The sequence below is a fragment of the Camelina sativa genome, chromosome 16 (genome assembly GCF_000633955.1).
Source record: "Camelina sativa cultivar DH55 chromosome 16, Cs, whole genome shotgun sequence".
In the NCBI taxonomy this organism is placed as follows: Eukaryota; Viridiplantae; Streptophyta; class Magnoliopsida; order Brassicales; family Brassicaceae; genus Camelina; species Camelina sativa.
In genome coordinates, this window is record NC_025700.1 from 28,536,594 (window position 1) to 28,549,136 (window position 12,543).

At 36.1% G+C, this 12,543-nt stretch overlaps 2 protein-coding genes across 4 annotated transcripts; both read right to left on the bottom strand.

Moving 5' to 3' along the window:
- LOC104754165 (disease resistance protein RML1A-like) lies at positions 1,215 to 2,315 on the bottom strand. The gene is made up of 3 exons (XM_010476305.1): positions 2,121 to 2,315; positions 1,874 to 2,068; positions 1,215 to 1,676 (listed from the first exon to the last, which is right to left on the bottom strand). Exons 1-3 carry the CDS (start codon positions 2,313 to 2,315, stop codon positions 1,215 to 1,217), a joined length of 852 nt encoding a protein of 283 aa, XP_010474607.1.
- LOC104753033 (kinesin-like protein KIN-14G) lies at positions 2,887 to 9,567 on the bottom strand. Of its 3 annotated transcripts, none has more exons than XM_019238475.1 (21): positions 9,309 to 9,567; positions 8,770 to 8,942; positions 8,324 to 8,475; positions 8,140 to 8,238; positions 7,584 to 7,817; positions 7,412 to 7,495; positions 7,186 to 7,263; positions 6,995 to 7,087; positions 6,872 to 6,901; positions 6,228 to 6,569; positions 6,064 to 6,145; positions 5,892 to 5,987; positions 5,632 to 5,811; positions 5,408 to 5,514; positions 5,138 to 5,316; positions 4,837 to 5,001; positions 4,498 to 4,751; positions 4,229 to 4,392; positions 3,550 to 4,136; positions 3,352 to 3,461; positions 2,887 to 3,131 (listed from the first exon to the last, which is right to left on the bottom strand). In XM_019238475.1, exons 2-21 carry the CDS (start codon positions 8,891 to 8,893, stop codon positions 3,070 to 3,072), a joined length of 3,222 nt encoding a protein of 1,073 aa, XP_019094020.1. In that variant the 5' UTR covers positions 8,894 to 8,942; positions 9,309 to 9,567; the 3' UTR covers positions 2,887 to 3,069. The 3 variants fall into 3 exon arrangements, with proteins under 3 accessions (XP_019094020.1, XP_010473610.1, XP_010473609.1); XM_010475308.2 differs by having other exon boundaries at positions 3,352 to 3,458; positions 9,309 to 9,566; XM_010475307.2 differs by having other exon boundaries at positions 9,346 to 9,559.

The window sequence follows — 12,543 nt, forward strand, 5'->3', positions numbered from 1 at the left end:
TAAATCTTATAATTACTGTGCTTCGAGTAGCGTGGTAGTAGTATTTGCAAGTTTGAAGATTTACTCATGATTAAGGAAATGGTTTTAATCAGGGATTAGGACCCATTGTCTTGTTATGAGAAGTTTGCAGCTTTGATCATGGATCTGGGATCATTGAATTGTTATCATAATATTGTACGTAAGTTTACTCATGGATCATAGGAATCAAATCTAGCAATGATACAAGACTTTCTTTGGAAAGAAAACTGTAGAGAAATTTGCAACATACTTCTGAATTATATTAAACATGCATTATCATTCCATTGTAAATTTGTGTGTATGTATTATAAGAATGACAAAAGTTAGTTAGAGTTTTATGCATCCGAGAGATTCATATTTGTACCGATTAGCTAGTATGAAATGAAACCCCTATAACACATATCCCATTGATTTTGCTATTTAAGGTCTTAAGCTACTGATGCCAAAATTGTGTAGGGACTTGTTTCATCATTTTCTGTTCTGGTTTGGTTCATATTTCGAAACTTGAATTTGATATCTACATGGAAAAACACTTTCTTTTCATTCTTCAATACATATTTGTTCGAGCGAACTCTCCTTGGGAATGACCGGCTTATCCATGAACTTGGAGCCTACCATACCAATAGCAAAGAATAGAGGCCAAACTTGGACCTTCCCGTCGTCTTTCGATATAACTATAGTTGATGGTCGATACTATAAACCCACCAATAGCACAAAACAATAAAACCGTATCTGTGAAATTTCCAAAGATTCTGATGTTGTCTGGGTAGTAGAACCAAGGTATAGGCCACTTGCATCTGAAACGAGCTTTACCAGATTGGATTTTGAAAGTGAGGTCAACGATGGAGAGGACAACAGAGAGAACTGACATTACCAAGGAGATTCTTGCAAAGTAAGGCTTCCGAATGGAAGAGAGTTGGTCCGCAACCGCTGATGTAATCTCCAGGATCAAATTGATGACGACGAGGAAGGCCATTCCAGTGGAACACCGATCTTTATCTCTTCCTACTCCTAGTTTGCGTAATACTTCTTCCCACGCTTCTTCGTTTCTCCCACGCAAATATGAACCCAGATTGCTGAGACTCAATGGAAGGTTACCACTCATGTCTACTACGGTTTTTGCAAGCTCTGTAAAACCATTTTTTGGGTACCTTTGGCGAAAAGCATATATGCAAAAGATGTCGAGAGCTTCTTCACTAGTTGGACAATCCACAAGGTATATGGAATCGATACGATGTTGCCGCAAGAGCCGTTGGTTTTTTTGTGGTCACAACAATCCTACTTCCAGGACCAAACCAGTTAGTTTCACCAGCCAAAGCCTCAAGTTGCTCAAGATCATACACATCATCAAGAATGATAAGCACTTTTTTGTCGCTTAGCCTTTCTTTAATCGAACCTAAGTGGGGAATCGTCACACCATTCTCGTTTAAAATCTTGGAAAGAAGTTGTTTTTGTAATTGCAACTTCAAATCATACTCATCAAGACTGCTATTAGAGTTTCCCCTAAGATTCCCCATAAAACAAGTAAGCTGGAAATTGCTAGAGAGCCGGGTCTCCAAAGCTCTTGCAATGGTAGTCTTACCAATGCCTGGAGGACCACAGATTCCAACTATCATAACTCCATCCTCATTATATAAATGTAACAAAGACTGCATTGCCTGCAAGTGTGCTCCCGTATGTAACATTTCTGGTAATCCTCCTCTCGATCATGTTTGCTTCATTGTCCCTAGAGAGTGAGAGAGAGAGAGAGAGAGATCACCGTGTTTATCTTGTGAAAATGATTTGTAGATTTCACAAATATTAATAGTTTCCCAGACTAAAATGAAAAAGAAAAAGAAAAAAAGAAACAAATTACCAGTTTCGGAATTTTTTTTCCGGGTATTTTGGCCACATAGCTTAAAGCTTTCCTCCATTTTCGCCTCTCATTCTCTGTTTTATGAGCACAAGTTTCATCGAAAACTTTCCCGAATTCTCCGGTTTGTTTCTGAACATCAGATGGATCTACTCCATAGAAGATGGTCGTCACTATTTGCCCAGTATCATCCTTGCACTTCAAAATCATCCAAACAGCGGCTGGAAGAAGCATAGCTCTCCGAGAGCACCACAATCGAGATCCTCGATTCCCTAATCGCTTGCGTGAGTGCAGCAGGAGCAATTATCTCTTGATCGTCGAACATCGGAATCCCATTAGAGATTAACTGTTTGCGTAAATGACTGAGAAAGGTTTTACGGACGTCTGGTCCGTGGAAGCTCGTGAACACGCGGTATCTCCAGGTACGAGGCGTGGAAGAAGCCATTCGAGAGGATCGTGAGTGGTTCAAAATCACAGATCACAAAGATGTGTCTCAATAAATTTTTTTTTTTTTTTTTTTTTTTTTTTTTTTTTTTTNTTTTTTTTTTTTTTTTTAAGGAGAAAATAGCTACTAAAATGACTTGGTATTTCCAGGTGCCAGGGTATGATTCAAACATTTTATGGAAGAAAAATAGAAAAAGGGAAACGCGTATATATACAGTGTTGAGTCTCTGAAGCTACCATATATCCATGGATGAAAGAGAGATGATGTTTCGTCGACTCTTTTACTTCATCTTTCAAGGCAATTTCGGAAAAAATGTTCGTCGACCCCACTGGGAGCCCAGATAAACTACAATTCAGTCCAAGTCCATTCTAATAAAAAGTCTCTCGCTCAAAACAAAAAATTATTACCACCAACTAAAGATGATGGTACGTTCAGATTAAAGTAATCCAGATTAGGTGGTTAATCTTAATCATCGCTCTAATTAAATAACTTCTGAGCATTTTCCATTTAATTCCACATCGATACATCATAATTATATAGGAAACCTCGTATGTATGTTACGTGGACAGGATTAAGTTAACACTAAGACAAAATGAAGAAAACTTAGTTAAGGTGTCTGTTTGAATTAGGTTAACAACGAAGAACAAAAGGACATCCATCATATGCTTAGTTACACAATTGGTTACCAGTTACCATCAGATCAAACCCATCACAAATCTTCTTCTTTCAAGCCCTCGGGATGTATCTTGTGTCTTCACCGCTTTCTGTTGAGTGGTTTTGCTGAAGATGAAGTGCTAATTGTTGGTCTTTTAGCACCTGAGGCAAATCAAAAAAGATTATATGACTCATCATGAGCAAACTGGCCCTAAAGATCATATGCGTGTATTATAATAAGCAAGCATCTACTCCATTTGATCTTTCATAGAAATCTAAGTAGGCTGTGATTAGAGCCTGTCACCAGATATGAGTGTAACTAGAAGCAGACAGATTTGGTTTCTAGGACACAGGTCAAAGAGTTGATGTATAGAGACATTACCTGTTAAAACCTTTGAGGAGGAGCTAGTGGCAATTGACAGACGAGAAGGTCTGGTTTGGCCTGGTGGTTTCAAGGTCTGCTTCGGAATTTTTGATGGAATAGTAGTTCTGCTTTTAAAATCCCAAAACAAAACAAACATAAGAATCTGTACATGCATTCAGATTTCTCTATTACTGTGTGATAGTAGAGGATACAAACCTGTCTTTTGGGTCGGTTTTACCCATTTTCACTGATTTCTCAGGTTTCTCAGAGGTCATCTGTGCTTCAGGTCGTTCGGTTATTTCAAGAGGCTTAGCAGTTTCAGGGAAAAGAGTCAACTCCACCGCACTGGATATGGATCCATCAGTTTCTGTTCCCATTGAAAGACAACTATCAGAGATATCACTCAATCTGTCCTCAGAATCTGCATCTGCAAGGCCTACGAGTTCAACATCTTCATCATCAAAATCAATTCCTTTTGCCCCACCAGCAAATTTAGATGGTTGGTGAAAATCCTTGCCATGTTTACGTTCATCTGATGAATGTTGTGAACCAGAATCAGAATGCTTGCTACTATATTCGGAGCAGTTGTCAACATCTGAGGTCCCTCTTCCAAATAAACCAGAGGCCTTTCCTCGACGAGCATTTGGTGAAGCTCCAATAGAATGTCGTCTAGGTGATGAAGGTCCCACCAACCTTAAATTGCTTAAACCACGTTTCAGGACTGTTGCATTATTACCTTTTAGCTTCTGAAAATTCAGAAGCTCTTCATCTTTTTTAGCAATTACATCCTTCAAATTTGATACCTGTTATATCAAGATATGAATGGTTTTGTTCTCTTAACCTTTTGTGGCCATAATTATCTTGAGAGAAATAGAAAAAGAAAGAAAATACAAACCTGTTCCATGAGTTGTCTTACATCTCGACCCTCTTTATTGCTTTTTGCAGCACCTAACTCCACACCAGAAACCCTTTCCGCGAATTTCAATGTGCTTACGGTCTCAGCATATGAGTCTCCATCAGGATTGACTTGGACAAACATAAGAGTTTTGGCTTGTCCTCCTAGTAAACAAGAGAGTATAGTTAAGGGAACCAACCAAAAGACAAATTTATGCAATAGATATAACCAAAATCTCAGTATATCTTCAAAGAGAGATAATGGAATACCCAAGGAACTTTGAAGGACTTGAGTCAATTTGCTGTTTCTGTAGGGAACATGAGGGTTCTTGTGTGCTAAAGCAAAGATGACGTCTCCAAGGGCTGAGAGAGATTTGTTGATATGTTGAGCTTCCTTGAGCCTATCTCCGGTAGCCTCAGAGCGATCAACTCTTTCACTCCCCGCGAGATCAACTAAATGTAAACTACCACGCAAAACTGAGTCCGTTTCCACATCGACACCACGCACATGAACAGAAAGAACACTGGAGATAATAGCCAACATCGTTTAGTTAATTTAGACAATAACAGACGGTAAATAATAAAATCACAGGGAGAAAGTATACAAACCAGTGTGATCTACTGCTTCTTTCATTGAGAGCTGTAGCCCCTACGGTTCTGTTCATTAATCCAATATTCATCAGCTCAAGCACATCTTCAGTTGATCTCACACAATGCATGCTTGCATCAGGGACTGCTAGCCCATTTGGTAAAGCAGTATTCCAAATCCCTAATGTATTGCAAGTTAAGGAAATCTTGTATTGAACGCACCCACAAAACATTAGTAAAACCTAATAGCAGCAAATATATTGGCATGAATGTAACTATTCCAAAAAAATATATTTAGTCACTATATAAGATTAAAGGATATCTTCGACTGGAGCCACCATCTGAAAGTATGTCACGAACTTGCTCGTTATATATCTCCACCATTTGAACACCAACTTCATACACGACAGTGTTTTGTCTACTCTGAGTTAAGAGAAACAAATCATTCAGAGCTCTATAATTGACACCCCAATCTTCTTTTGAAGTGATGCTTGGCCCACTCTGTGTTAGCAAAAGAGAAATCTGTCAGTTAGAAAAACTTATAATCCTTGGCTAAAGCATAGTATTAACAAAAATCAAGCTTTTCATTTACCATTGTATAAGTTTTACCAGAACCCGTCTGACCATAGGCAAATATACAAACATTGTAGCCATCTAGAATTGATCGAATTAATGGTTGAGTATCTAGGAAAACCTCCTCTGCATAGAAAAACAGACTCAGGAGATAAATAAGTATATTCTATATAAATTTCTTGACTAATTAACCTAGCTAAACCTAGCTAAATGCAGAAGAGATTAAGAGGGAAAGAAGTGAACCTTGAGTTGCCGCCTGACCGAAAACTTTGTTAAATTTAAACAACCTATGGCTATCTTTCCCTTGCTTTAAAGGATTCGCAACCATCATTTCACCATTCTCACCAATGTACTCTATACTTGTCTGTCTATTGTTTTGCCCTGGAAGGAATGGTCTTATCCGACAATAGACTCTAATATTTCCTAGATAGCAAGAGAAAGAACAAAAATCATTTCTTGAATGGTCTAATACAAACAACGTACATTGACTAAAAGAGTTTTACCTTTCAATTCTTGCACTTCATTGTAGAGTCTTCGATTTTCTTCAAGGACCACATGATAATTTTTCGCTGCATCAGCAACTCCTTTGAGCTTCAAACCTAGGAGAAATATTACAAATAAGAAGACGTGTACTCTGAGATGAATGCATTGAGGCCAAGTAGAAATGAATCTTACCATAGTAATTTAGATCCTCAAAGTATTTCCTCTGTGTCATTAATACTTCATGTTTTATAGACATGGAAGTAGCATTCAGCTCCTACAAAATTTCACAGATTCTATATCATCTAAATAACTACCATAGGTGACCAATGTTAACAAATACTATTTATAAAGTCAACCTGCAATGTTCCTGAATGGTTGTCTATAAAGTTTTGATAGATACATTCTTTTTTCTCCCATCTTTGAGATTTAGATTGGCACAGCTTCTCAAGTTCTTTCACCTTCCTACTGGAATCTACAACATGTAACTCAGCATCTTTTAACTTCTTCTCCAATTCGTCTCTAGTTTTTTGTGCTTTTGCTTCTAAATCCAAGCATTGTTTTTCATGTGTCTCTTTCACCACTTTGAGTTCCTGCTTCAGCTTGCGAATCTCAGCATCACTGCGATCTTTTTCCTTTCTCAGTTTCACCACATCCTTTTCTTCTGACCTTTCTCTCTCTTCTATTCTGTTTTTCTCAAGCTACAGTCACAACCGCAAATACAACTATTATAAAATCTGTAATAAATAAATCTAATACACAAGCCAAATGAAAAATGATGTATGAAGTCGCGTTATTAAGTACGAGGATCACACACAATAGCTTTATGGTAGGATCTCTCAGACTGAACCTTTATCGAAATCTAGGACTGGTTTAGAGGCTATATTCCACAGGTAATATGTACATAATTATGGGCCTAGTGTAAACCAATTTTTCCAGATGCAAGAACGAAAGTAAAAGAAAAATATATATGGAGGAGATGATCTATATTAATATCAATTACCTTTATATGCTCCATACAGTTCGTAACAGTCTACAACAACGGAAAATAGCAATACCAATCAGTATTCAGTACGTGAAATAGAAATAAAGTGAAGAGAAATACTGGAACCAGAGACAATTGTACCTCGTTTTCCTTTGTTGTCCCAGCTGCCAAGGTTTCTAAGACCTTTATTCTTGACCTGTATTTTTCTTCACGTACCCTAAAGAGTATATTTTGCTGCACCAGTTTCATAAGCATATTTCATGACTTGGTCAGAAGGATGATATGTACATCATGAGAATAAATCAAGGAAGAAAGGACTAAAGTGATCTTACGTTCTTTAGGTTATCAGCTTGATTTGAGATTCTCTGTTCAATCACTTGCACAAGCGCGCTCAAGAGAGATGCCATAGCCTGAACAACACACGAAAAAGGAAAGGAGAAACATGATGGAGTAGAAGAGATATTCCATGAACTACGGAATGAAAATCTTGGCAAACACAAATAACATGAATCAATAGAAGGTTGTTATCAGAATTGAGAAGCTCAGTCTTTCGCTTACATGAGACACATGTCCATTCATTTTCGTCATGCTCTCATCTAGAAGCTTATCCAGCATGTCAAACAGTGACCTAGTCGGAGCATTCTGCCAAGGAAATGCAATTTGAATCAGAAACAGAGGCAATAGCTAAAAGTTGGACACAGTTGACTAAAATTCTGTTGGAAAACTTTACTCGTAAACTGTTTGATTTAAGTAATTCCGAAATTTTAGCATCAGATATATCAATCTCAGATCCTTCCTTCGACTGGAATTCATCAGTAAGGTTGCGCTCATCCCCTCTCGAATCTGAGTGGTCCTCTGGCAGGCTCCATCGCCTCCTTGCAGATAGTGAATTCTTATCATAACTACCATCGGAAAAACTTGCTTTAAGCGCCTTAAGGGACTGTAAAACTGGCACCATATCGCCCTGTTTTTCATTTTTTTTAGGAGTCATAACTCAATAGAAAAACACAAGACAGGGCAGAGAAAATAAAAGATATGGGAGCAGAAATCATGCAATCTCATCATCAAAATAGCAAATCAGACAATAGCGATGATTAAAAAAATGTTGCACGTAGAAGTGTCTACACCGCATTGGTTCGATTTATTATAGCAAAAGTGGCAACCCAACAACCACTTTATCTTTTTGAACTTGGGATAATTCTATACAAACCAACATGTCCTTTCGAATTAAGAAATGATTTTTTTCCACAGAAACAAAGAATAATATCCAAGAAAACATAACAAACCTGTTCTATGTCTGAAACTTCGAACCTAGGCAGGGCCATTTCATCCATAGCAGTCAGAAACCGTTCAATTTTTATACTAGCGGGCTCAAAGCTGCCTCCCTATAGAATAAACAAAGAGAGTGAGTCTAGTCACAAAGTAAGGGAAAACATATATACATATATGGTCATCAAAATTGAAAAATACCATTCTCATTGACCCAGGACTAAGCTGATTTAAAAGGCTACACAATACAGTTCCATCCCTCAAGCATGATCTCAGTTCATCCTCTGAAGCTTCCCATGGTAACTTCAAATAAGGAAGTGTCTCATTTAACCACTCCACCAAACTCTGATGACCTGCGGGTGAGAGATTAAGAAGAAATAGACAAAAGAGTGAGAACAAAAACCATCATCCCATTTCCCATATGAAAGACGATCTTAAAGATTTATTTAGGGCATGACTACGTTGTAATATTTAAAAAAAAAAAAAAAATCGACTCAATTCAAGATAATCAATCGTACCTAATCACTCAAGTTCATATTGAATTAGTCCCTAATCACTCACTCAAGTTCTTTCAAAACAACGAAAGGATTTAAATGAATTAGCGTTAGGAAAGGTAAACAGCAAACAAGTGAGTAGATAACATTTACCTTTCTTATTATCATCATCCATACTTTCACGGCTTTCTGATCCGTCGAAACTCAGAATGCTAGATCCATCTGAACGAAGATAGACACCATTCATATTGGCGTCCTGTCCTAGACGACTGCCCATTTCAACTCAGAGATTACGCTGCTCCCACAAATATAGTATCGAGAAGACCCTGAACCAGTAAGCCAACAACGAAGTAAGCTGTCAATGTTAATTGTCTATACTTCCTAATCCATGGTAAAATCATGAAGGAACGACCTTACTTCATCATTATACACCAAAACCCTGCCCTACGATAAATATGCCTATCAAATCATGCTTTTAATTTCAGATAACACAAGTTCTCCAATCAAAGAGATAAAAGTTAGTTCCCACCAACAATTTCAACATCTCGCATAGCGAATATAGCCACAATGTCGACCAAATCAACCCACAAAATCAGCTCGAAATCCACGCAGATCCATTCAAAAACCCTAAGAAAACCATCTACGCTTTCCTAACACAGAGAGACGAAGGCCCGAAAGAAAACGATACGAACCTAAAACGCCATGAGAAGGAAAAGGTTGTAGATAAACCTCTAGAGAAGTGTAGACACACGACGGAGAACGGGCGGGCGGAGCGAAATATCTAAGAAGGAAAAAAAAATCAGAAATTTCACGGCGAGAAATTGGAGGCGGAAGTTTGAATCCCTTCGTCGCCGGAAGAGAAGAAATTTCGAAATTTTTTCCCAGTCGCACGATTTTGCTCTCACTGTTCCCCCTTTTTCTCTCTATTTTTATTTATTTTATTTTGATTTATTTTAGATTCCGAGAAAAACAACAATTGCTAATTGCGGTTTCGATTTCGAACTTCGCAAAAAGAGAAAAAACAAAAAAAGATGTTTTTTTTCTCCTCTGTAAATTAAAAAAAAAAAAAAAGTAGTAAATATAAATATGTTTTTGATTTTGCTTTACGCTATGTACAGTATGTATATTACCAAAAAAAAAAAAAAAAANTATCAGTATATGGCCTTTGTGGGCCCTACCCTCGTACTATAGAGAAATGAGGTTTCCCCTTTTCCCCAACTTCCCGCTTTTTCCCATCCAAATTTTTATTTATTTATATATAATATTGTTTTTTCTGAAACTGGACTTCATTCTAATATATTCGGCCCACTTTAGCCCAATTGAAGGCCCGGACTAACGGAGTCCATCCTACCAAAATCTAAGTGTGCCTAATCTTATCTTGTTTATTAATATACTATCAATAAGTTTTCTTCTCTGTTCTTTTGAGAAAAATATTTATGCTGCGGAAAAAAAAAATTATGGAAACGAATTTACTATAAACGAGTTAGTATATATATATTTTTTTTTGTCAATATATAAACGAGTTAGTAGTTACCAAATATGTTAAAGAATGTATTGGAGAGCACAAAATATTGAGTTGGAGGTTAATACTATAAATGTGGAGTGTCCATTGGGAAAATATGAGGTCTGAGTCCGACTCTGTCCAACCTAATTATATATGTATAGGATCCAACACCAGTCGTTTAGATTTTTGTTTAGTTTATGTTTTTCAGACCGTTTATATGCAAATTAAGTTGAAAAAGAACTAAAGAAGTGTGTACGGACGTTCAGTCTCATCACAAAAAATCAGGTCAAAAGGAAAACGAAAGAATTATCTTTGGATCTGTTCGAGCTTATAGTGATATTATATACCACAACAAAAGTTGGATTGGCGTGATTAAAACATACACGTACGTATATAATGTACGTATATTGCCATGTGCGTGTTTCTATTTTTGCCATGTTCATGCGTGGCTCCACTATGATCATCCATAGAACGTGGAAAACAGTGGTGGAGTAAATCTGTAAATAATGAATACAAAATATAATTTTTAATGTGATAAAAAGCAAGAAAATGTGGTTAAGTACTACACGATATCAGAGTAGTAGGTCGTAATATTGATCGAATCATGAATGATGAATTCAGAATTTTATTTGACCACACACGTGGACAATAACTTTTACGGAATTCAGTTTAGCCTAGCTGTTTTCAATTTCCTTATTAATTTAAAAATATAACTTTAACACTTATATATCATATATATGTACATTCAAAAGGAGATCTGTTACGCAAATAGACATTATATAAGACAATAACAGAAAAAAGATCCTACGTAATGATTACGTGAGAGGTATTATTCAAGCGTGGATCTGATTACTGAGACTCCTCTAAAAAATATCGAAGACAGGTCTCATACTCGTTTACAAGCAAAGCTTAAAGGTTAAGGGAATTATTTTTTTGATATGAATATTTGGTTGGTTTTATAATTTATGATGATGGAATCATAGAGGAGTGGCTCGCGCTGACAAAGTTATTAATGCTAAATTAAATAAACTGGACCCCAAAAAAATGGACTGTTCGATCACTCTATTTTTTATCAACAGTGTATTCTGTTCCATGCTATTAATGCGATGCGAGAGCATCTCTTTCAATTTTATTTTTAAAATATTTTTTTTTTCACATTTTTTTATATATTCTATTGTGTATATAATTTTTTTTTTTCTTTCACTACTTGATGATTATTAATATGTGTAACAAAATAAGTGTATATTTTCAGTTGCCTTTCTTTCTTTTTTGTCTACGGCATAAGTATTGTCCGGAATTTGTAGAATTAGTAAATTTTATAGTCAAATCGTATATAGTATGCAGAAGTCAAAATGATCCTTTTCGGCGGAGACTAATAGGCTCCAGAAATGTGAGCGTGTGTTCACGGCGACCACAGCGTACAAATTAAATTAGATGACAATTTTTAGGAAAAAAAATAAAAAAGCTTAAAAATATACGGACACTTAAACAATGTTTTTACTGCATCATAATCATACAATAAATACATGAAATAAACAATGTTTTACTCCCTTTTTTCAACGTACAGACACGACAAGTAGTCCTAGTTAGGAGTGATCATTTTGGGAGATGCGAAGATTTTGTTATTATAAGCATGCACATAGCTTATGACAATAATGATTCTTGGTTTCTTCTTTAATTAATCATCTCACTCAAACACTAGTATCATCCTTTGTTTTCGTGATTTTGATCAACATAACGTTATTATAATTACTCTCTCTACCATTAGAAGTCAAATGAAGAATTAAACAATAGTAAACTAACCCTTCCATTATTATCTTTAGATCCAAATTTCACTTGTTCCTTTCATAACTCTATTGTTTGACTCCATATATATAGTTTACGAGTTTGCGATCAAACTGAAGGTGGAAGTATACCTCCAAAGATTCGAATACAATGTAGAATATATTCAAAGAACATATATTGTTTTTTAGTTAAACCATGCAAAGTTCTTTTAGTCAATATATACCACAAGCGTGTCTGTCTGTATAGGGGAGCTCCTCGAGGCATAACATTAATTTCATGTCCTTCATGTCTCACCATTAGGATTTGCTCTATCCGAAAAAACAAGAAAATCTTCCTGAAAATTTATAGGGGAAACACAAGTCAAGTAACTCAAAGGAAATTACTACAGAGGAAGTTACATAATTATGGTTTATGAGATAAATGTAAAAGTAACATATGATCCCCTATTACATGATAGGCTATTAGTTGCCATTTTATATCATTAATTTGTTTTTAGAGATTGATATTTTTGTTGAATAAAAAGATTCAATCATGTTTATCGTGTGGGAATTAATGGTGGTTTTAGGAATGTTTTTGTTAAGAATCAACACATCTAACTATAAAATATCTAATCATCATAAAATATGAAGGGTAAAAAA

Coding starts and splice junctions, on each gene's coding strand:
- LOC104754165 (XM_010476305.1), bottom strand. CDS start 2,315: ATGGCTTCTTCCACGCCTCGTACCTGGAGATACCGCGTGTTCACGAGC. Junction 2,069..2,120: donor AATCGAGGATCTCGATTGTG/GTGCTCTCGGAG, acceptor ATGATTTTGAAG/TGCAAGGATGATACTGGGCA. Junction 1,677..1,873: donor GAAAAAAAATTCCGAAACTG/GTAATTTGTTTC, acceptor GCACACTTGCAG/GCAATGCAGTCTTTGTTACA.
- LOC104753033 (XM_019238475.1), bottom strand. CDS start 8,893: ATGGGCAGTCGTCTAGGACAGGACGCCAATATGAATGGTGTCTATCTT. Junction 3,462..3,549: donor AAAACCGACCCAAAAGACAG/GTTTGTATCCTC, acceptor GGATTTTAAAAG/CAGAACTACTATTCCATCAA. Junction 3,132..3,351: donor CTCCTCAAAGGTTTTAACAG/GTAATGTCTCTA, acceptor GATTTGCCTCAG/GTGCTAAAAGACCAACAATT.